At 42.2% G+C, this 25,718-nt stretch overlaps 1 protein-coding gene across 2 annotated transcripts in view; it reads right to left on the bottom strand.

The window, feature by feature from the left end:
• LOC117186181 (ran-binding protein 16) overlaps positions 1–25,718 on the bottom strand; it is a 423,463-nt gene that overhangs the window by 293,356 nt on the left and 104,389 nt on the right. For both annotated transcript variants that reach the window (XM_033386441.1, XM_033386442.1), the window contains exons 4-5: positions 15,969–16,068; positions 15,695–15,910 (exon numbers count right to left, since the gene is read on the bottom strand). In XM_033386441.1, the coding sequence (XP_033242332.1) occupies positions 15,695–15,910; positions 15,969–16,068 (316 nt within the window). The remainder of the gene's footprint in view (positions 1–15,694; positions 15,911–15,968; positions 16,069–25,718) is intronic.

Genomic DNA, 25,718 nt, shown 5'->3' with positions numbered 1-25,718 from the left:
AGTAATTAGTAATTGTAGTGGTATTTGTATTTGTAGTTTGAATGAATGCTTAGTTGCTTAGTAAGTGTAGTTCTAATTTTCCTCGAATATTAACCTTGCAACTATCTTTCCTGCATGTTCGCGTTCGGTTCGGCTGCGCGCCACACGTCATGCGGCAGCGCCCCTCAGTCGGTTGGGCGGGAGGAGGGCTGCGTTTTGTCTGGGATACGCGTAAAAATAAGACACTGGCTCGGACTCCAAGAATAGCTTAGCATGTTTTCAGACAAATAGTACGCCTCAGCACTCCCCACTTCTGCACGGAGATAGAATATCCATCAAAAACGTTTAAAATCTTTCCGAGTTTATCAGCCGATATTTTTACTTCATTTTCCCTGCGTTCGTCCACCTCTATTTTGAGGGTTAAAAGCTGCAAGCCAATCGGGCCAATCCACGTCGGGGGGCCCCAAGGGCGACCCGATTACCTGGGTGACTGCCGTGCAGAGCGATATCGCGGCTGGCAGACCCCTTGGGGCCGGGGACCCTTTGACAACCCCGGCAGGCGGCGCTTCTGCCTCGAAAGATAGGCCCAAGTTTCAAGACAAGAGACGTGCGGCCTTCATCCTGGGCAACGACGACCCAGTGTTTCTGGCGTCTGCCCAGGGCATCGAATCGCGGCGATGGGCCAAGACGGTCCTGCCCGACTACCATCCAGCCAAAGCTGGCAAGTCCGCAGCCAAGGCCCCAAGCAAGCGACAACGCTCGGCAGAAAACACCACCACGCAAGTCCAACAGGCCAAGAGGACGAAAACCCTGAGCAACCGCTCGTTTGCCGAGGTGGCGAGAGGGAAAAACCCTAATTGGAGTCATAGACAGGTGCTCTAAAGACGAGCAGATTCCTCGGGACAAGTGGCACCTCGTAGAAAACGAGCTCCAGGACCGCTTCTTCCAGGAGTTGGAGGAAAATGGAGGACCACCACCCAAGTGTGAGGAAGCCGGGTGGCCCCAAGGCAAAGTGAAAGCCATCGCCTGCTAAGATGCTCGCTCGGCGGCCCTCTACACGAAGGCGGTAGCATCGCTAAAGGAGGTCTACCCAGGAGCCAAGCCGTAAAATGGGAAGACATCCCCAGCAAGCCGAGGGCCAGAGCTAAGGTCTCGGCGAAGCCTGCAGAGCCGGAAAAGATTCTCCGGATTCTGCAGGTCTGCAACCCCCACCTTCCTACAGCCGATTGGAAGGTGGCCAAGGTAGAGGAGAGCAATGGACAGAGACGCCAAATCATCCTCGTCCTGAACGAGGAGTCGGTAAGACTTCTCCATGGCACGGAGGGTAGCGTGGACTACGGCTACAAGAAGGTTGTCATTGTACCATACCCGGAGATCCCTAGCATGGAGCCGACATAGTCCTCATTCAGGAGCCCTGGATCCTCGGAAACAAGGTCTCTGGTCTGAGGACTCCTGACTATAAGCTATACGTAGCTGACACCGCAGGTAAAACCCGCACCTGCATTCTTGCAAAAAGAGATTTGCACTTATTTTTGCTCCCAAATTTCAGCAATGAAGACCAAACAGCAGGGAGCCTCGAAGGCCAGGGGCGCTCACTGAGGATCTGATCCTCGGTCACGACCAACCCGACCCACCTCCACATGCGCTCCGGGCGCTATTCGCAGACTGCGAGGCCAAGAACACCATCCTAATCGTAGGGTGCGACACCAAAGCACACTCACTGTCAGTGGGGAATCACTGACACTAACGAAAGGGGTGAATACCTTTTCAATTATTTACTGACCACCCAGATGGTCCTATTATATCGGGGGAGTGATCCAACCTTCATTATTACCTCACACTTGCCTCTCATGAGATACATGGGAACTTCGTATCCTGGAGCGTCCTGGAAGAGCATTCCTCCTCGAACCACAGGTACGTGGAAACCGTAATCTCTTTTTCACTACCGAGACCAGCTCAATTCCGGAACCTCAGGCGGACAAACTGGACTCGGTACTCAGACCACCGCTGTCGTTTTCTCCCTGAGACTCCACCTGAGGAGGAGTTTTCCAGGGAGGCCACGACTCATCTCGTTAAAACATTTACCGACGCCTGCAATGAGGCGCTCGATAAATCCTGCCCATCTGGCAAGAGCAGAGGCCGGAAGAAAACTGAATGGAGGACTCCTAAACTGGGGGAGCTCCGGAAAGCCTCCCGGAGACTCTTTAACACAGCTAAGGCTGATAACGTTGAGCGGAACTGGGCCGAATACAAGGTCAGTCTGTCAACTTATAATAAAGAACTTAGGAAAGCCAAACGCGCCTCATGGCGTAAGTTCTGTAGCGAAATCGAGAATAACTCAGAAGCCTCGCGCTTGCGCAAAGTTCTCTCGAAGACTACACCCACTCTGGGCTACCTGAAGAATGCCGACCAATCGTGGACAACGTCCAGCAATGAGTCGCTACATCTTCTCCTCAACACCCACTTCCCCGGCTGCGAATAAAACAGACCACACTAATTCGCGGCTCCTTCCGTTGCCTCAAGTCATATCACGAACCTGCTAAGCCAGGAGAACATTTCCTGGGCAATCAAAAACTTCAAACCATACAAGTCTGCGGGGCCAGATGGCATTATCCCTGCCCAACTGATTCACGCTGGACAAAAAGCCACTAATTGGCTCAAAAGGGAATCTTCTCCCATGGATATATCCCGGAAACCTGGCTTCATACCAAAGTCGTCTTCATTCCTAAGGCATGAAAGCCCTCGCATACTGCCCCCAAAGATTTCAGACCCATAAGTCTATTGTCTTTCCTTCTGAAGACGATGGAACTCCTGGGGATGCATCTCACGGCGAGTATTCCGCCTAGTCTTGTCTCAGATTCCCAGCATGCCTATCGGAAGGGAAGATCCACCGAAACGGCCCTACACACGATCACATCGATCATAGAAGCGTCCCTTAACTGTAAGGAGTACACCCTAGTAGCCTTCATCGACATAGAAGGCGCCTTTAATAACATCCTCCTGACCGCCATCTCGGGTGCACTGACGGACCTGGGGGTTGACTCCCGGAGGGTGAGCCTGATCGATAAGATGCTACAATGCAGGACGGTTGAGGCATCACTGGGGACGTCAACGTCCACCAGATTTGTCAGCAGAGGCACACCGCAGGTCGGAGTTCTCTCGCCCCTCCTATGGAACGTGGCAGTGAACGAGCTGCTGCGGGAGATAGAGGGGGTGGCCGCCGCGTGGTGGCGTATGCCGACAATGTTGCCACAGCATTCTCCGGTAAATTTCCGCAGACGCTGTGTGAGTGCTTGACAAGCACACTCATGAAGATGACAAAATGGGCAGACAAATGCGGTCTAGGTGTCAATCCGTTTAAAACGGAACTGGTGCTTTTCACTAGGAAGTACAAAGTTCCGGCACTGATTCCCCCAAAACTATGTGGGGAAGCGCTAGTCTTTATCAACAACGCCAGGTATCTTGGCCTAATCCTCGATAGAAAGCTCGACTGAAAATTGAGCATAGAGGATAGAGTATACACTTGCAGGAAAACCATCGGACTAAAATGGGGAATGACCCCCTATATAGTTCGGTGGCTTTACACCGCCATCATACGACCAATCATGCTCTATGGAAAGGCATGGTGGCCAACCTTAGACAAAAGAACACGCCTCAATAAATTCAGCAGAGTTCAACGCATGGCAGAGCTATGCGTAACAGGGGGGCTACGCACTACCCCAAGTGAAACCCTTGATACCATGCTGGACCTCCTTCGTGTAGACCTCATGGGAAAGAAGGTTGCAACACTTTCCGCCCTCAGAATGAGGGAAGCCAAACTATGGAAAGCATCCGCATTTGGTCACTCGGGAATCCTGACAAGACTACCGCAATTACCAGAGAGGACAGATTACTGTACCCCTAGGGACTACCTCTCGTCGCCTTTCCAGGTATCAATCCCACCTAGGGAGGACTGGGAGATGGGCGAACCGAGACCCGCAAACGCGGTCCACTTTTACACTAATGGCTCAAAGTTAGACGGCCGCGTTGGTGGCGGTGTCTACTGCAACGAGCTAAACATCAGTCATAGCTTCAGGCTCCCGGATCACTGTAGTGTATTCCAAGCGGAGGTTGAGGCAATCAAAGGCACGGGACACTGACAGATAGGCACTCACGCCTCTAGGCTGTCAATCCCTCACAATGACTTCTGCAGGAGTTGTCGCTACGAAGAAGAGGAATCGGTCCCGCACTTCTTCTGTCATTGCCCAGTCCTTGGAATTCGCCGTCTTCGGTTTCCGAAATCAAGACTGGGACCCTTAATTTGCAACAGTTTACTCTCCACCGTTTTAGGCATTGAGATTTTCGTGAAATTTTGTTTGCTTATCGGTTAGGTCTGCGCATCGGCTAACATATATTTTTCATCCCGATCAGACCACTCCTTCGGGTACCTCCCAAATACCTATGTCCTTTTTTTTTGGGAGGTACCCGAAGGAGTGGTCTGATCGGGACCAAGATCGCATCGCATGATCTTTCGATTCCCTTTTGGCTCGACTTCTTTTGTGGAGTGGAAGCTAGTAGAAAAATATAATCATAACTAACCGCCCGCATATCGCTGTACCGCCGCAAATCAACCCCCGCTATTCACATATTATATGATCATCAAATATATTAAATAAAACCTAGTAAAATGTATACAGTCCACTCATTCATAGCCAGTCCACTTGAAGAATGCCTACAAAAAATGAGAAAAAGGACACATACGGCAGGATCCGTTTTTCACATACTTTTTCGGATTACGTTCTAAGGTGCTCCAGTTTTCACATTTTTTTGTTTCATCTTTCATCGTTTCTGGCAAACAAAAACAGCTGAACTGGCTGCTTTGTAAAAATACAGCGTGATTAAAATGCCTCCTATTTTTTCAATTGCTTGTTTTGAAGCAAAACGATGATTTTGAATGATTTTGAAGAAAGATGATTTATGCTTTGCCTTGGATATAAAGAACAAAACGGTAATTTTAAAATAACAAATTAATTTGCTGCACCTAATTTTGAAGTCCGAATTAAATGGGGCGGGAAACAGCTGTGTTCACCCAGATGTTCTGTTAAGCGCATGTTACAAGCACAGTCAGATGTTACATGCTCATTTGTGCTGTTATGCGTAAAAATTTATTTCTTGCCAACGTTTCGACAACCAAATCGGACTGCGTCAGCTGTTTGCAACAAAACGAAAACTGTTGTTGCCCTGGCCAACTTTTTCCGAGCGAAATTTGAGGTTGGGTTCAAATAAAATGGTTTATAAAGAAAGTACAAGTTAATGCATCAATAAGTCATATATTTTATTTTTTGCAATTAGTGTTCGTTTTGTTGTACAAAAAGCCGTTAAATTTTTATTTCGTCAACGAAAATGATTTCGTTTTGAGAACGAAGAAATCTTGCGGAATGTGAAAACGGAAGCCTCAATTTATGTGATTTCAAAAGTAAATCGGAAAACTTTTTTGAAAGTGAAAAACGGAGCCTGGCCGATAGAGTTATAAAGTTCCATAAATTCGTCGCGTTGAATCCAATTCCATTAATCTTAGTTTGTTTAGGTCTTAGTTTGTTATTTCTGAACCTTAATATGCAATGACTGATCTTTCAAGTGGTGATGCAATTACTGCACCATCAAGTGGCCCATGTGACACCAGCAGAAGGCTGTTACGCGCGGATCCCAGGCAAAACGCAGACCAAGAGGCGCTGTCGCGTGACGCGCAGCGTGTTAACCGAACCGAAAGCCAATATGCAGGGAAGATAGATGGTTTGTTAAAAGTCGGGGAAAATTACAACTAAACTTGCTAAAATAATTAAGCAAGCATTCGAAATATAAATACTAATACTAGCTACGGGAAAGGTATGCTAATATTTGTGATTTAAGAAGAGGAAGGGAATTAGTAGTAGATATTATACGGTAGCGGGAATTATAATCCGAGCAAAAAACCCTAAATGGTTCCTGTGGGAAAAAATTTGATCTAAAAAACGGAAAGCTCAACGGTATATAGTTCCTACTGGATCTAAAAGGAATCGTGAAGTTTATGCGGCTCAACAAGTCTGGGCTATCTACGTCACCCTAGATCAAGCTGTGCACAAAGATCACACCAAGCATTTTTCTTTGACTAACTAAGGAAGAAAGGTCTATTAAAAGCAATCTAGGGTGAAATGGCAGTCTCACACTTGCTTACCAGCAAAGTCCGCCCAAAGAAAAGAGTAAGATGTTTTTCTGGTGTACTTGGTGTACTGTGTCTTGATGTACTTTGCACTGAGGGCACCATACACAAGAGCCGTATTCCAAGATCGGACGAACTAGCGAGATATAAAGAGTCTGCGTTATATAGGGGATGAAATGTGTTTAGAAAACCTTAACTTGGGGTCTAATATAACACCAAGTTCATCAACCAGCCTAGTTCTCTCAAGAGAACAACCGCACTGGGTGTAAAGGAGGAAACAAGTGGCTAGCACGATGAAATGTCAGTATTTAACATTTCGAGGCATTCAGGTGTAACAAATTTGCACAACACCATGACTGAAAGTTATTGAGATCGAATTGCCAGCGGGATTGAAGTGAAGTGTTCTTATACTGGACACAGAGGTTAACATCATCCGCATACTTAAGTACTCGAGAGTATGTTAAATCCGACGGCAGGTCATTAATGAAGAGTGTAAAAAGTAAGGGGCCTTGATGGCTACCCTGTGATACTTCAGTATTAACCTTAACTGGTGAAGAGAGGTAGTTTTCGAAAAGGAGTCTCTGAGACCTGGAAAAAAATGTAGCTAGAAATCCATCTCAGTGGAACTGGGCGGGAACCCTAAAAGGTCAAGTTTGAGTGCTAGAAGGGAATAGTTTGCAGAGTTGAACGCTTTATTAAAATCGGTGTAAATCAAATTCGTCTGTAGATTACCTTGAAAGCCTTTAATAATGAAAGAGGTAAACTCTAACAAGTTCGTGGTTGTTGATCTCCGCCTTATAAAAACGTGATGAGCTGAAATAAGTGATTTGCAGAGATTTTGCAGGTGCGGAATTCAAATTTTCTCAAACATTTTAGGAATAGTGCAAATATTAGAAAAACTTATTTTATTCTTCGCGTCAGACTTGCTACCTTTCGTATGAATACTTTAAGCAAGGGTCCATACAGAGCATCTGCACAGCACCTGAGTGAAAACACCGGCTTAACTAGTCGAAGATCATGAAGTAGAGAACGTTCATTTAACAAGGTGCTGAAAATGCCGATCGACCTCGGTAAACCGTATGGGTATGGATGACCAGAGATCACAGACCGAGCAATCCACCCAATTAATTTTTCACATGGTTGACTTGAGACAGGGACAGGTCAAGCAAGCCGTCAACAAGGTCATGTCGTGACATGGGCACTAGCTGATTAGACTCGTTTACCATATGACCTTTGCAATTCTAAAAAGCTAATAATCGCAGCAATAAAATGGACCCAAACACTTTTGTAATTTAAGCTTACCGTCTGAAAAATATTAAGCTTTAAAATTCCAAATTTATTATATGTCCTATTTTGACTTTGAAAACTCGGGAAATATCGAAATAATTCCATTTATTGTGCTGTTGTGCTTTTGTTGTATAGATACATTAGTTGAGCGTCGTTCAAGGTATCGTTTGTGAAGAATTTTTCATGAAATATACTGCATTTTAAACGTCAAAGTGCGCCATTTGAAGGTTTGGTCAAATGGCTGCACTTTAATCGTTTACCCAGAGACTTTTAAAATTTAGTTTATTTTGTGAAAATGTCTTATTTCGTTTAGATTTTATTAATTTAGCAAGCTGTAATGACCGAAGGCCCACCTGTGCGTCGTTTCACGATTGACGATATTATGAGCAACCAAATTCGGTATCCACACTCCTGTTAGATCTCACTGTTATACGTTTATTTCAAAATTTCGCCCCACATCCTTCCGCTCCCATCCATATTTTTACGATACGAGAAAATTAAAAACGCACAATCATAGAGAATGACCATATCTACCAGATTGCCGTATCAGGATCAGATCGAATCATTATAACTAAAAGAAGCAAATTAATTTGCAGTGGCTACGCAGCACCTTACACGTTCTGAATTTCTGTCCCTCTCTCACACACTCTTTGTCTGACTACGTTTGAGACTGACTAAGCATCAGGTACAAATGTAGAGTTGCGGCCGTAGCAGCAACTCACAACGTTCCCCCTCGTTTTCTTTTCGCTCTATAAAAGCTTTTCATTTTTTTATTGTTATTACGCCCATTTGTTCAGAACAAAAAGTTTTTTTACTCAGTTCTGTTCGCTCCGTTCGGGGAAAATATCAAACAAAATTCTCAATTTTGAATTTGAAAGCTTAATATTTTCCTGAGGATACGCTTAAGCTACAAAGTGTTCGAGCTGCATTTATCAGCTTTTCAGAATTGCAAAGTTTAATAAAACCAGGCGAAAGATACTTAAGCTATGTGAAAAAAGAAGCACTACCTCTGAAAAAACAGTAAAAAAATACCAGATTTTAAAACTTATTAAAACTAAGCTATTAGCCGAAAAAGAAAAAATTATTAAAAAATTTGAGAGCCCCAAATCTATAAAAAAAAGTCGGTTTGGTTCACAGCGTCAATGTGGTGTTGCATAGTGTTATCAAAATCGGTTGTGGGGATAAAACTATCTGAACTATTCTCTATGGCGATAATCTGAGCGTACAAGAGCTGGATAGGATCCCATGAACTGGGTTCCACAAGGACCAAGCATATTGAAATGAGATATCACGAAGTTAACTTTAAGTATGCTAAAACAACTGATATGATTGCTGATATCTTGACCAAGAATCTACCTAAGAAAAAGCATATCGAATTTTCTAAATTTTAAGGTTTGAATTGAATCAAATGAATTTGTAAACATATTCGCATTGAGGAAGTGTGTTGAAAATTACCATCTTACATGTACATTAGGGTTGCGCTTTTTGATGAAAGTGTATTTTTCAAAGGTTCAAGGACCCTGAGCTTGAAATATTTCCTTTGGTATAAAAAAATACACTATAAAGTTTCAGCCCGATTCGATAACGTTTAGAGGAGCCGATGGCTTGGCCAATGGTTCCTATGGCAGCGATACTATATATCGCTTTGATCGATTTTTTTCTGTGATTTTGAATATTAAACGAGGGGGAACGTTGTGAGTTTCCGTCGTTGCTCTAGCTCTTATAGTCTCTGAGCACTAGGCGCTCATAGCGACGGACAGACAAACATGGCTCAATCGAGTCGGCTATTGATGCTGATCAAGAATATGATTACTTTATGGGGCCAGAAACGCTTCCTTCTGGGCGTTACACAACTCCATTTTCCGCACAAATCTAATATACCCCTATACATTTTTTGAGTATCGGGTATAAACATGTTTGAAAATTACACTATGCAACAACATTTTTACGAAATGAATCAAATCGACTTTTTCTGTTAGATTAGGGTTTAAGTATCTTACATGTGGTTTGGCCATCAGCTATTGGGTGTTTTAAGATGATCAACGGATGACGTGTTGGCTCGCCATAAGTTCGGACTAAGGCTTGCCTTGACACTGTCATATGCCTAGAAATGCATTTCCGAGGGGGTGCTTGGTCGCTAATATGCGGACTCTGAATAGCTTCCGACCTCCAGCTTAAGCTAGGCTGCCCGAGACCAGCGGGCCATCCCTCGACTTAGTCTTGAGGTAGCAAGCCGAAAAGCCAATAGGGCCAATCCAAGTCGGGAGCCTCAGGCAAAACCGGTTAAGCGGCTGCCAAGCAGAATGAAATTGCGGATGGCAAGCGGCTTGGGACCGTGGAACAATCCTGGCCGGCGGCGCTTTTGTCTTGAAGGATAAAAAGAAGTTTCAGGGAAAAAAAAATCCTAGCTAACGACGATCCAGTGTTTCTGAATCGAGACGAGGCGATGGACCAAAACGGTCTTGCCAGACTACAAGACAGGCAAAGGTGGCGCAGCCAAAGGCTCAAGTTAGCGGCAGCGCTCAGCGGATCATCCCGCCACGCAAGTCCAGCAAACCAAGGGGACAAATACGCAGCTCGCAAAGGTTGCAATTGCAAGACCCTAATTGGCGTCCTGGACAAGGATGACCTCACCCGTGATAAGTGGCACTTGGTCGAAAATGACCTGCTGGACCGCATCCTTCAGGAAGTGGAGGAAAACGGAGGGCCGCCTAGCAAATGTGAGGACGCGAGGCTTCATCAAGGTAGGTTGACGGCCAAAATTCTCGCTTGGCGGCCCTCTATATAAAGACGATGGTGCCGCTAGGTGAGGCCTATCTAGGCGGAAGCTGGACGCCATCAACTGGGAGAGTGCCGAGTATGCATGGGACCCGAGTGGGGGCCTCGGCTATACCTGCGGAACTAGAGCAAATGCTCACGATTCTGCAGGTCTAGAAGTCTCACCTTTCTAGGGACGATTGGAAGGTTGCCAGAGTGGAAGAGGCGGCTGGACAGAGTCGTTTTAGAGGTGCCAACTTGGGGTCAAAGGTGAAAAATACCAATGGTTCGTCTTGCTGCTATACTATCGCTCTGATCAGATTGTTTTTGTTTTTGTCATTTAGAAGAGTAAAATATAATTCATCTTCTTAAATTTCAGCTCGATTGGTTAACATTTAAGCCGATAATAAATATTTAACATTCAACTTGTTTAAGACTAATGTGCAATTACACGTGTAGATTATTAAAATATCGTACGCCCCCCTCGGTCTACCAAAAATGCTTTCGGAATGGGAATGAAATGGGGAATAGTTGAAAAAATCAAAGCAGCCTGTTTTGATACAACTGTATCCAATTCTGGACGATTTAACGGCGATACATTCGGCCTAGAGGCGGAAATCTAAGTAAACTTAACAAAGTATTAGACGAAAAACTCGTATACCTCTTATACCGTTCTATAAATTGGTTTTGGTCAACAAAATTGGAAGTTCCAGCTCCAAAACCCGATTTACAATTTATATGGGAACTATAAAGAAATTGATTCGAAAATTGCAAACGTAGTTTTAAAAAAGACTTGCAGCCATTTATGGTATTTATATGATGAAAATATCGATTTTGCTTTGACGATAAAGTTACTTTCATGGAGAAACGAGACGCCTTTGTGTTGACGATTATAATGTCGACACTTCTGAAAAACGCTTAATTTTGCAAGAAAATGAAAAGGGCTATCTGATTTTTTGACACCTACTTCTGCTAAATTTGTTGATATGTTTAATATTTTCAAAGGTTTTTTTTAGCTGAAGATCCTTCAGAATGTCATAGTAATGAAGATTTAAAAAATATTGAAACATTTAAAAGGGATTAATGTCAGCACCGTCTGCCGGAGGAGAGCCATATTGACTAAGTATCGGGTATAAATGTAGAACCGGAGGAGAGCCACACCAACTAAGTATCGGGTATAAATGTAGAGTTGCGGTCGCAGCAGCATCTCACAACGTTTCCCCTCGTTTGGTTAGTATTTAGTTATAGTCTTGCATAAGTTTAACAGCACGATCGACTGTATCATTAACTATAACCGCACTCCACTCTGCTCTCATTTTTTACCAATTCCGCTTTGAGCGTTGTCTGGCACATTGGTCTGATACCAATTTGTTTTGGAAATTTTTCTTTTTTTCGTAAATTTTCTTTAGTAAATAAATAAATAACAAAAATGGAATACGCTGTGGTATGCGCCAAAAAAAAAACCTGTAAGAAGCAGATCACCCACGATCAGCCGAATGTCCCCTGCTGGCTCTGCGACAGCGTAGTGCACGCAAAATGCGCTGGATTTTCTGGCCTCGTGAGTGATGCTATAGCCAAACGTAATGGGTTGCATTACAGTTGCGAGGCATGCCGTGCGGTGGAGAAAGACATGGTGGCTTTCATGAGGCAGACGCGGAGTGGCTTTAAGGAGCTGACCGTTGGTTTTAAAAACCAATACGATCGGCTCCTAGCCATGGAATCTCAATTAGGCAGTCTGCAACTGCTGAATGAGTCTCCGAGGCGTAAAAAGGTCACTCCACAGGATCTGCAAGTGCCAACCGTCAATAATATAATTGTAAATAGACGTTCCGGACCTCCGGATATTGCCACCAGAGGTACTAGGCCTGTGGTGACTAAACCACTGGTGGGAAACGAAACGAAAAACGACAAGTTTTTTTTTCACGGCTGGCCCCTGACCTCACATCTAATGATGTAATTGCTTTCATTCAAAGCAAAATAAAAGCCGTGGGATTAAAGGTGGAAAAATTCAACTTCTCTTATGCCAGGGAGATAGCCTCGTTTAAGATAAGCATCTCCCCAACTCAATTTGACACCATTTGCTCCGCCAAATTTTGGCCAGAGCATTTGGTGGTGAAGGAATTTAAGGCTAAGAAGAAGAATAGGCCCCCATATCCCTTACAAATCTTTCCAGTGTGCCACCCTCAACCGCAACTTCCTCTTCCTCAACTTCCCGTCTTGCTTCCCTTTCCAAACAACTAACTTCTCTTTTAGTAACGTATCAGAATGTTAGAGGCTTGCGTAGTAAGCTCAGCATTCTTTTCCGGGATAGTGTTGCATTTGCTTCCCACGTTATTGTGTTTACTGAAACCTGGTTAAAGCCGGACATTCTTAGTTCCGAGGTGTTGGCAGTTCGGTACACAACTTTTAGAAAGGACCGTTCGTTTCGACGTGCAGGAGGGGTTCTTATTGCAGTGGACTCTATCTTCACGTCGGAACACTTCACAGTGCAGGTTCAACCGGAACTGGAATTCCTGTGTGTAAAACTGATTCATCCCGCTTTCGCTATATTCATTACTTGCTCGTATAAAATTCATCAAAAATTTTATTCATCAAAACTTAGCTTAGTACAAGTAAATATTTTTTTTTTTTTTTTTTTTATTTATTTATTAAATTAACAAATTATCTGTTAATAATGGTACTAAGTTACTATCTTCGGATATGTCTATTTATGAGCAGCATTTGTCCGCTTTAACTGCTGTTTCTTCCTCGCTATCAGATAAAGATCATATGATAGTTCTTGGTGACTTCAACTTGCCAGGAACTGTTTGGTCTTCGGTAAACGAGTCTAGTAACCTAGTGCCCATGTCACGACATGACTTTATTTACGGCTTGCTTGACCTGTCCCTGTCTCAAGACAACCATGTGATTGCTTGATCTGTGCTTTGTATCGGATCCAACCATAGTGTTGTTAACCCGAGCCCTTCCGCTCACTATACCTGAAGACGCCTACCATCCTACTTTCGATGTGTCGCTAGATATAGGACCAACTGTATTGGATCGGTCGAGTAGGCTATCTGAACACTTCCGCTGCTTTTGTAAAGCCGAGTTTGTGAAGTTTAATAACCTCATTAAAGATTTCGATTGGAACGCTTTGTACTTGTGCACTTGTCATAAAAGGCACAAACATTTTTTACAATGCTCTTGGCACATTTTTTGATTCTTGTGTCCCACTTTCTTGTCCGATTACCAAAGAGTTATCCAGCCTAAAAAACTTAAAATCAAGACTTTATAAAAAATTTCAGGAAGTTGGTTCTCCTACTTCTCACTCTCGCTATGTAACTGCTCGGTCAAACCTTTCAGTTCTTAATGCACAATGCTATAAGAACTAATTATCTCGATGCAGAATACGTTTTTCTCAGGACCGTTAAAAGTTTTACTGCTTCGTAAACAGTGAGCGTAAAGCGTCCGCACGCACACCCATCCTCGCTATCATTTTGTAATACGTCGGCAAATAATGATCAGGCAATTGCCGATCTTTTTACCCAATTTTCCAAACCACCTATTTTGAGGAAAGCTACTCTGGTCATCCGTGCCCATACGGTATACCGAGTCTCTTGTTAAATGAATGTTCTTTACTTCATGATCTTCGACTAGTTAAGCCGATGTTTTTACCGGGTCCAGACGGGGTTCCAGGTTGTGTACTCAGGTACTGCGCCGAGGCTCTGTGTGGACCTTTGCTTAAACTATTCACCCTGTCCATTGATTCTTCTTGCTTCCCCCCGATCTGGAAGGAATCGTTTATAATTCCTCTCCATAAAAAAGCAAGTCTGATGCAAAAAATTATAGAGGTATAGCAAAGTTATCCGCTATTCCTAAAATGTTTGAGAAGGTATTAACTCCGCACTTGCAACATCTCTGCAAGTCACTTATATCTCCAACTCAGCCTGGATTTATAAGGCGGCGATCAACCACCACGAACTTGTTAGAGTTTACCTCTTTCATTATTAAAGGCTTTCAAGGTAACTTACAGACGGATGTTATTTACACCGACTTTAGGAAAGCATTCGACTCTGTAAACCATTCACTTTTAGCGCATAAACTTGACCTTTTAGGGTTTCCGCCCAACCTCCTGAGATGGATTTCTAGCTATCTTTGTTCCAGGTCTCAAAGAGTCCTCTTCAAAAACTCCCTCTCTTTACCAGTAAAGGTTTCTTCGGGAGTACCACAGGGCAGCCATCTAGGCCCCTTACTCTTCACACTCTTTATTAATGACTTTCCTTCGGTATTAACATACTCTCTAGTACTTATGTATGCGGCTGATGTTAAACTCTGTGCCCAGTACAAGGACATTTCATTTCATTCTCGCTTGCAATCCGATGTCAATAACTTTCAGTCATGGTGTTGTGCAAACTTGTTACACTTTAATGCCTCGAAATGCAAAGTTATGACATTTCATCGTTCTAGCCCTTTGTTGGCTCCCTATACCCTATTTGGTGGTTCTCTTGAGAGAATTACCCTAGTGGATGATCTGGGTGTTATGTTAGACCCCAAGATAAAGTTTTCCGAACACACTTCTAGCATGGTAAATAAGGCCATGGGCGTGCTTGGTTTTATAAAGAGGTGGTCAAAGGAATTTGACGACCCCTATATAACAAAGACTCTCTATATCTCGCTTGTTCTCCGATTTTAGAATACGACTCCTGTGTATGGTGCCCTCAATACAAAGTACACCAGGACCGTATAGAATCAGTGCAGAAAAACTTTTTACTCTTTGCTCTGCGGGGCCTTAACTGGGATGAAGGTGGTCCCATCTTACTCTAGTAGACTGTCATTAGTAAACCTTCCATCCTTAGTTAACCGTAGAAAAATGCTTGGTGTGATTTTTATGCACAACTTGATCAGGGGTGACATAGACAGCCCTGATCTGTTGAGCAGCATAAACTTCACGATTCCTATTAGACTTACCGTTTATACCGTTGTTCCTTCCACTTTGTAGGTCGAATTATTCCTTGCATGAACCGTTTAGGGTGTTATGCTCGGATTGTAATTCCCTCTTCCATATCATATCCACCACTTATTCTCTTCCTCTTATTAAATTACTAATCCTTACACACCTTTCTAGTAATTAGTAATTCTAGTGGTATTTTTATTTTTATGTTTATTTTGAATGCATGTCTAGTTCTCTTAGAAACTTTCGTGCTAATCTTCCTCGAATATTAGTCTAACAGCTATCTTTCCTGCATGCTCGCGTAACAGCCTTCTGCTAGTGTCACACGGGCCACTTGACGGTGCAGTAATTGCATCGCCTCTTGAAAGATGCAGTCATTGCATGTCAACGTCCATTTAATACTGTTATGATATTGTTGTCACATGCAGCTAATTTCAAGATTTGTCTTTAGATCAAGAAAATATAGTTCGAATGGAGGTAGAAAATGGTTCCTTCTGGCCAAACATCCGGCCAATTTTCTTATACCATGAAATTGTATACAAAAATGCAGATACATTACTTACGTGCAAGTTAGTCAGAATATTTCTTACACCTTCAACCAGATGTGTGAGAAATTTCGTTCTTTCAGTGTTACTGAAAAGGGATCGACGCACAGATGTCATTTGAACCAAACAAGATATGGAATAGCTAGCTAAACCATTTGGAAGAATCTGGTATAAATCAAAAAAAAGTTTCAGTGTGTTTAAGTCCAGGAACGCAGGCCGCCAGGCTGTTGGAATCTATTTACAAGATAACATTATTTCGAATACTCACTCTTTAAATCCATTTATAACATACCTGAACATTGTTCATATCATCGGCAGATTCATCTGTTGAACTTCCAATAAAATCAAAGCTCAAACAATTTTTCGTCAGTCGCAGCACATGAGATATCAACCTTAATATGCATAAAGTAGCCAAAAGTTAGAGACCAAATTCAATTTTATTAATAATACAATGGGACTAGCTATATGGTCCGAAGTTAATAGCCTTGCAGATCCATTGTTCCTATTCTAACCATATGATTCGATTTTGACTGTGCTCGTAATGTACTAAATTGTGTAAGAACCCGCCACATTTAATTCAAAATGTAAGTGCAAAAAATTAAGTTTTTGACCATTAGCAATTTAATTTTCCACATGCACGCTATTCGCAGCTCGTCAAAAATGTTAAATACACAGGTGTTCCATCTAAACATGTTAAATACACAGGTGTGGCATCTAAGATGTCTTGATCATCTTAAAACGCGATCTTTCTGTAGTCATTTTGCTTCAAATCAAGCAATTGAAAAAATAAGTCATTTTTATCCCGCTGTATATTTACAAAGCATCCAAGTTAGCTGTTTCTGTTTGCCAGAATCGATGACAAAAATTTCTGAAAACGGGAGTACCTAAAAACGAAACGTTTTGGTCGAAAACGCAAAAGTAAGTGAAAACCGGAGCCAGTCTGTATATAAAATGTTTTTGCCTTTAACAACTTCAGTGAACGAGTATAGAATTTTTAATAAAGTAGGTTAATAGCTTCGTAAAGCAGCAGCGAATAGCGTGAAAGAAATGTTTTTTATAAAGGACAGGTGCTGTTCGTATATCGTTATATCATAAGAAGGTTGAATAAACGATTGAATGGATGAGGAAGATAGAAAAGATGGGATGAATCAGTTTGACACAAAGGAATTTCAGGTCTTTTTACACCTGGAGGGAAAAATGTTCCGACGTGAAATTAGAGTCCACTGAAAAAAATGAGTATGAACTTTGGTTTAAAGCTGATTTAGACGAATAGAATAACATTTGCGAAAACCACGGAATAGAAAAGGCTTTTATGAAATTTCAGAGAGGTGTTTTTTTGTCGTTGGGTGTATTGCTGACTTAAGGCTTAATTTGAGATTTAATTAGAGATTTATTTAAGTAAAACTACTCTTCTTCGGTAGAGTAGATTTAATTCGGGAAAGATTTGTAAATAATTACAGAAGTTTTTGGATTAGATTAGTATATACAATATGTATGTATTTTCAGAGCGGAACCTCACCGGTTTAATGCAAAAGTATTAAAGAGGCGGGCCCGAATTGACCCGTGTTTAGTGATTAACCCGAGTTTATTTTAGTGTAGGATAGATTAGACTATGTAGCAGCCAGGTCACTATGCCAGACAACAAAATTTTCGTTCGCGGTGATGATCGACCTTGAAGAGAAGTTCTGCTAAGCAGACAAGCCTCGCTCACAGCTCTCGTCGGATGATCTACAAATTTTTATTTTTTTATAAAAAAATAAAATATAAAGTTTTAGCCCAATTCGACAACGTTTAGAGGTGCCGACTTGAGGTCAAAGTTATTTTCCTACATACCATTCGTCATTGATAACAATGCTTCCAGAATTGTGCATGGATCCTATAGGCTACCGTGGTATAAGAAGGGTGTGGTGAGTTATAAGAATCTACTTATCAAGTTTTTTAAACGATTTGGTAAGACCCTTGACCCTGTTGACTGGGCGAGGTTTGTGCAGCATAAGCGTGATTTTGCTTTTCTAAACATATTTTTATATAATCAGTATATTGCCGACAATCGTTCGTTCACTTTCGTAGTGATCAGCCGCGTTATTGTTTTGCGCTCCGCATTTTTTCCTTTTGTTTTGAATAAACAGCCGGTGTTTTCATAAATAAACTTTAATTAACTTCCTAACCAGCCAACAATCTAGAAATCTATTCTATTCCGCGAGTGCATACCTTTTGATTTGTTTTAAAACATTATTTATTTAACATCTAATTTTTCGGCATTGGCTTGTCGTGTTTGTGTTCATGCAGTGAGTACGCCTTATATTGCATTACAGCTCTCGTCTTGTAGCTTTGGTTGTTTTATTGGACGTTGACATGCAATGACTGCTTTTTTCAAGAGGCGATGTAATTACTGCACCGTCAAGTGGCCCGTGTGAAACCAGCAGAAGGCTGTTACGCGAGCATGCAGGAATGATAGCTGTTAGACTAATATTCGAGGAAGATTAGCACGAAAGTTTCTAAGAGAACTAGAAATGCATTCAAGATAAACATAAAAATAAAAATACCACTAGAATTACTAATTACTAGAAAGGTGTGGAAGTATTAGTAATTTAATAAGAGGAAGAGAATTAGTGGTGGATATGATATGGTAGAGGGAATTATAATCCGATCATAAGACCCTAAACGGTTCATGCAAGGAATAATTTGATCTACAAAGTGGAAGGAACAACGGTATAAAATTTCTAGTAGGTCTACAGATCAGGGCTGTCTATGTCACCCCTGAAAAAGTTGTGCATACAAATCACACCAAGCATTTTTCTACGGTTAACTAAGGTTGGGAGGTTTACTAATAGCAGTCTAGTTTTATCATTCTCTCCCTATCACCTCAACTTCAATAACTGGATTGATAGCCATTTGTTTTGAAATATGTACTATTTTATTTTAATTTTGTTCAAACTTTTTATTATGGAGTTTTCTGTTGTATGTGCCATAAAATCTTGTCGGAAAGAGATCACCCATGATCAGCCAAGTATCCCCTGCTGGCTCTGCGATAGCGTAGTGCACGCAAAATGCGCTGGGCTTACGGGCCTCGTGGGCGATGCCATATCAAAACGTAATGGCTTGCACTAAAGTTGTGAGGCATGCCGTGCGGTTGAGACTGACATGGTCATATTTATGAGGCAGACGCGGAAGGGCTTTAAGGAGCTGACCGTTGGCTTTAAAAAGCAATACGATCGGCTCCTAGCCATGGAGTCTCAATTTGGCAGTCTGCAACTGCTGAATGAGTCTCCGAGGCGTAAAAAGGTCACTCCGCGGGATCTGCAAGTGCCAACCGTCACTCAGCCGTGCGCCGCCGAAAAACTGACTCCCACCACTCCAAGTGTGCAGCAGTTGATCTCGTTTGCCACTCCATGGGCAACGACAGCTGCTGGCGATACAGATTCGGTAGCCGAATTCATCGCCTCGGAAAATGTGCAGCCAAGTACGTCTGCAGCGTCCGTGTCCGTGGTGTCCGCAAGTTCGCTAGTTGTCCCGTCCATCCCGATCCCACCAGTAAATAGACGTTCCGGACCTCCGGATATTGCCACCACAGGTACTATGCCTGTGGTGCCCAAACCACTGGTGGGAGTCCCACCAAAACGACAAGTTTTTGTCTCACGGCTGGCCCCTGACCTCACATCTAATGATGTAATTGCTTTCATTCAAAGCTAAATAAAAGCCGTGGGTTTAAAGGTGGAGAAATTCAACTTATCTTATGCCAGGGAGATAGCTTCGTTTAAGATAAGCATCTCCCCAACTCAATTTGACACCATTTGCTCCGCCAAATTTTGGCCAGAGCATTTGGTGGTGAAGGAGTTTAAGGCTAAGAAGAAGAATAGGCCCCCATATCCCTTACAAATCTTTCCAGTGTGCCACCCTCAACCTCAACTTCCTCTTCCTCAACTTCCCGTCTTGCTTCCACTTTTCCAAAAAACTAACTACTCTTTTAGTAACCTATCAGAATGTAAGAGGCTTGCGTAGTAAGCTCAGCATTCTTTTCCGGGATAGTGTTGCATTTGCTTCCCACGTTATTGTGTTTACTGAAACCTGGTTAAAGCCGGACATTCTTAGTTCCGAGGTTTTGGCAGGTCGGTACACAACTTTTAGAAAGGACCGTTCGTCTCGACGTGCAGGGGGGGTTCTAATTGCAGTGGACTCTTACTTCACGTCGGAACACTTCACAGTCCAAGTTCAACAGGAACTGGAATTCCTGTGTGTAAAACTGATTCTTCCCGCTTTCGCTATATTCATTACTTGCTCGTATATCCCACCTTCTTCGGATATTTCAATTTATGAGCAGCATTTGTCCGCTTTAACCGCTGTTTCTTCCTCGCTATCTGATAAAGATCGTATGATAGTTCTTGGTGACTTCAACTTGCCAGGAACTGTTTGGTCTTCGGTAAACGAGTCTAGTATCCTAGTGCCCATGTCACGACATGACTTTGTTGACGGCTTGCTTGACCTGTCCCTGTCTCAAGTCAACCATGTGAAAAATTCCTTGGGTCGATTGCTTGACCTGTGCTTTGTATCGGATCCAACCATAGTGTTGTTAACCCGAGCCCTTCCGCTCACTATACCTGAAGACGCCTACCACCCTACTTTCGAGGTGTCGCTAGATATAGGACCAACTGTATTGGATCGGTCGAGTAGGCTACCTGAACGTGTCCGCTGCTTTCGTAAAGCCGAGTTTGCGAAGCTTAATAACCTCATTAGGGATTTTGATTGGTCCGCTTTGTACTTGTGCACTGATGTCATAAAAGGCACAAACATTTTTTACAATGCTCTTGGCACATTTTTTGATTCTTGTGTCCCACTTTCTTGTCCGATTAGATCTGGAAAACCCCCTTAGTTTACCAAAGAGTTATCCAGCCTAAAAAACTTAAAATCAAGACTTTATAAAAAATTTCAGGAAGTTGGTTCTCCTACTTCTCAATCTCGCTATGTAATAGCTCGGTCAAAATTTTCAGTTCTTAATGCTCAATGCTATAAGAACAACCTATCTCAATGCAGGATACGTTTTTCTCAGGACCCTAAACAGTTTTACTGCTTCGTAAACAGTAAGCGTAGAACGTCCGCACACCCATCCTCGCTATCATTTTGTAATACGTCGGCAAATAATGATCAGGCAATTGCCGATCTTTTTGCCCAATTTTTCCAAACCACCTATTCTGAGGAAAGCTACTCTGGTCATCCGTACCCATACGGTTTACCGAGGTCGAACGGCATTTTCAGTCCCTTGTTAAATGAATGTTCTTTACTTCATGATTAAGCCGACAGGTTAAGCCGGTGTTTTCACCGGGTCCAGACGGGGTTCCAGGTTGTGTACTCAGGTACTGCGCCGAGGCTCTGTGTGGACCTTTGCTTAAACTATTCACACTGTCCATTAATTCTTCTTGCTTCCCCCCGATCTGGAATGTATCGTTTATAATTCCTCTGCATAAAAAAGATAGCAAGTCTGATGCAAAAAATTATAGAGGTATAGCAAAGTTATCCGCTATTCCTAAAATGTTTGAGAAGGTATTAACTCCGCACTTGCAACATCTCTGCAAGTCACTTATATCTCCAACTCAGCCTGGATTTATAAGGCGGCGATCAACCACCACGAACTTGTTAGAGTTTACCTCTTTCATTATTAAAGGCTTTCAAGGTAACTTACAGACGGATGTTATTTACACCGACTTTAGTAAAGCATTCGACTCAGTAAACCATTCCCTTTTAGCGCATAAACTTGAGCTTTTAGGGTTTCCGGCCAACCTCCTGAGATGGATTTCTAGCTATCCTTGTTCTAGGTCTCAAAGAGTCCTCTTCAAAAACTCCCTCTCTTTACCAGTAAAGGTTTCTTGGGGAGTACCACAGGGCAGCCATCTAGGCCCCTTACTCTTCACACTCTTTATTAATGACTTGCCTTCAGTATTAGCATACTCTCGAGTACTTATGTATGCGGCTGATGTTAAACTCTGTGTCCAGTACAAGGACATTTCATTTCATTCTCGCTTGCAATCCGATCTCAAAAACTTTCAGTCATGGTGTTGTGCAAACTTGTTACACCTTAATGCCTCGAAATGCAAAGTTATGACATTTCATCGTTCTAGCCCTTTGTTGGCTCCCTATACCCTATTTGGTGGTTCTCTTGAGAGAATTAACCTGCTGGATGATCTGGGTGTTATGTTAGACCCCAAGATAAAGTTTTCCGAACACACTTCTAGCATGGTAAATAAGGCCATGGGCGTGCTTGGTTTTATAAAGAGGTGGTCAAAGGAATTTGACGACCCCTATACAACAAAGACTCTCTATATCTCGCTTGTTCTCCGATTTTAGTACACCAAAGTACACCAGGACCGTATAGAATCAGTGCAGAAAAACTTTTTACTCTTTGCTCTGCGGGGCCTTAACTGGGATGAAGGTGGTCCCATCTTACTCTAGTAGACTGTTATTAGTAAACCTTCCATCCTTAGTTAACCGTAGAAAAATGCTTGGTGTGATTTTTATGCACAACTTGATCAGGGGTGACATAGACAGCCCTGATCTGTTGATCAGCATAAACTTCACGATTCCTATTAGACTGACTAGAAATTTTATACCGTTGTTCCTTCCACTTTGTAGATCGAATTATTCCTTGCATGAACCGTTTAGGGTGTTATGCTCGGATTATAATTCCCTCTACCATATTATATCCACCACTAATTCTCTTCCTCTTATTAAATTACTTATCCTTACACACCTTTCTAGTAATTAGTAATTGTAGTGGTATTTGTATTTTGATTGCATGCTTAGTTTCTTAGTAAGTTTAGTGCTAATTTTCCTCGAATGTTAGTCTAATAGCTATCTTTCCTGCATGTTCGCGTTCGGTTCGTCTACTCACCGTGCGTCATGCGGCAGCGCCCGGTCGGTTGGGCGGGAGGAGGGCTGCGTTTTGCCTGGGATCCGCGCGTAAAAGATGCAGTCATTGCATGTCAACGTCTAAGAAAGGGTACTTAAAATCAATCCCAGGTCGTTTGGGAGTTTCATAAATTCCAAAAGGTCGACGAGCTCTTTTCCTTCAGCTACGAAGCTTGGTAACTTGAGCTCAAATACGGATAGTGGCAGAGCAAACCGTTTGCGTCTTTCTTTAGCTCATTTTGAGCCATACGCAGCTTGGCATAATTTGGAAATCTTAAACTCTATTCCTTCGGTGGTCAATATTGGCACACTTGATGTATCGGAGGTGGACATTTTGGACGCAATTGATGAGCTTAATAATTCTAATAAACCTGATTGTGATGGCATTTCTGCCTTTCTGCTTCGCAACTGTGATGTTGCGTTTTGTGAACCTCTCAAAATTCTCTTCACAAATTCGCTGTTAATGGGTCGGTTTATTGGCAAGTGGAAAGCTGCCACGATTACGCCAACTTTTAAGAAAGGTGCACGCGGGCTATGCCCCGCGCGACTAGCTCTTCCCGCCTACTCGTGGGACCAACAATGCCAAATTTAAAGATAAATATCAAAACCACCGCAAAGGAGCTCGGTACTCCTCCTAAAGTGCCGGAGGGATCCCTTCAACCGCATCTGGGAAACCAGTGCCCAAAACGACGGGAAGTGAAAACGGGAGTACCTAAAAACGAAACGTTTTGGTCGAAAACGCAAAAGTAAGTGAAAACCGGAGCCAGTCTGTATATAAAATGTTTTTGCCTTTAACAACTTCAGTGAACGAGTATAGAATTTTTAATAAAGTAGGTTAATAGCTTCGTAAAGCAGCAGCGAATAGCGTAAAAGAAATGTTTTTTTATAAAGGACAGGTGCTGTTCGTATATCGTTATATCATAAGAAGGTTGAATAAACGATTGAATGGATGAGGAAGATAGAAAAGATGGGATGAATCAGTTTGACACAAAGGAATTTCAGGTCTTTTTACACCTGGAGGGAAAAATGTTCCGACGTGAAATTAGAGTCCACTGAAAAAAATGAGTATGAACTTTGGTTTAAAGCTGATTTAGTGACAAGAAAAATTAAATTTAGACGAATAGAATAACATTTGCGAAAACCACGGAATAGAAAAGGCTTGTATGAAATTTCAGAGAGGTGTTTTTTTGTCGCTGGGTGTATTGCTGACTTAAGGCTTAATTTGAGATTTAATTAGAGATTTATTTAAGTAAAACTACTCTTCTTCGGTAGAGTAGATTTAATTCGGGAAAGATTTGTAAATAATTACAGAAGTTTTTGGATTAGATTAGTATATACAATATGTATGTATTTTCAGAGCGGAACCTCACCGGTTTAATGCAAAAGTATTAAAGAGGCGGGCCCGAATTGACCCGTGTTTAGTGATTAACCCGAGTTTATTTTAGTGTAGGATAGATTAGACTATGTAGCAGCCAGGTCACTATGCCAGACAACAAAATTTTCGTTCGCGGTGATGATCGACCTTGAAGAGAAGTTCTGCTAAGCAGACAAGCCTCGCTCACAGCTCTCGTCGGATGATCTACAAATTTTTATTTTTTTATAAAAAAATAAAATATAAAGTTTTAGCCCAATTCGACAACGTTTAGAGGTGCCGACTTGAGGTCAAAGTTATTTTCCTACATACCATTCGTCATTGATAACAATGCTTCCAGAATTGTGCATGGATCCTATAGGCTACCGTGGTATAAGAAGGGTGTGGTGAGTTATAAGAATCTACTTATCAAGTTTTTTAAACGATTTGGTAAGACCCTTGACCCTGTTGACTGGGCGAGGTTTGTGCAGCATAAGCGTGATTTTGCTTTTCTAAACATATTTTTATATAATCAGTATATTGCCGACAATCGTTCGTTCACTTTCGTAGTGATCAGCCGCGTTATTGTTTTGCGCTCCGCATTTTTTCCTTTTGTTTTGAATAAACAGCCGGTGTTTTCATAAATAAACTTTAATTAACTTCCTAACCAGCCAACAATCTAGAAATCTATTCTATTCCGCGAGTGCATACCTTTTGATTTGTTTTAAAACATTATTTATTTAACATCTAGTTTTTCGGCATTGGCTTGTCGTGTTTGTGTTGATGCAGTGAGTACGCCTTATATTGCATTACAGCTCTCGTCTTGTAGCTTTGGTTGTTTTATTGGACGTTGACATGCAATGACTGCTTTTTTCAAGAGGCGATGTAATTAATGCACCGTCAAGTGGCCCGTGTGAAACCAGCAGAAGGCTGTTACGCGAGCATGCAGGAATGATAGCTGTTAGACTAATATTCGAGGAAGATTAGCACGAAAGTTTCTAAGAGAACTAGAAATGCATTCAAGATAAACATAAAAATAAAAATACCACTAGAATTACTAATTACTAGAAAGGTGTGGAAGGATTAGTAATTTAATAAGAGGAAGAGAATTAGTGGTGGATATGATATGGTAGAGGGAATTATAATCCGATCATAAGACCCTAAACGGTTCATGCAAGGAATAATTTTATCTACAAAGTGGAAGGAACAACGGTATAAAATTTCTAGTAGGTCTACAGATCAGGGCTGTCTATGTCACCCCTGAACAAGTTGTGCATAAAAATCACACCAAGAATTTTTCTACGGTTAACTAAGGTTGGGAGGTTTACTAATAGCAGTCTAGTTTTATCATTCTCTCCCTATCACCTCAACTTCAATAACTGGATTGATAGCCATTTGTTTTGAAATATGTACTATTTTATTTTAATTTTGTTCAAACTTTTTATTATGGAGTTTTCTGTTGTATGTGCCATAAAATCTTGTCGGAAAGAGATCACCCATGATCAGCCAAGTATCCCCTGCTGGCTCTGCGATAGCGTAGTGCACGCAAAATGCGCTGGGCTTACGGGCCTCGTGGGCGATGCCATATCAAAACGTAATGGCTTGCACTAAAGTTGTGAGGCATGCCGTGCGGTTGAGACTGACATGGTCATATTTATGAGGCAGACGCGGAAGGGCTTTAAGGAGCTGACCGTTGGCTTTAAAAAGCAATACGATCGGCTCCTAGCCATGGAGTCTCAATTTGGCAGTCTGCAACTGCTGAATGAGTCTCCGAGGCGTAAAAAGGTCACT

The sequence above is a fragment of the Drosophila miranda genome, chromosome XR (assembly GCF_003369915.1).
Source record: "Drosophila miranda strain MSH22 chromosome XR, D.miranda_PacBio2.1, whole genome shotgun sequence".
NCBI classification, from domain to species: domain Eukaryota; kingdom Metazoa; phylum Arthropoda; class Insecta; order Diptera; family Drosophilidae; genus Drosophila; species Drosophila miranda.
Note: the sequence above shows the minus strand (reverse complement) of the source record. Positions and strands in the feature narration are given on the sequence as shown.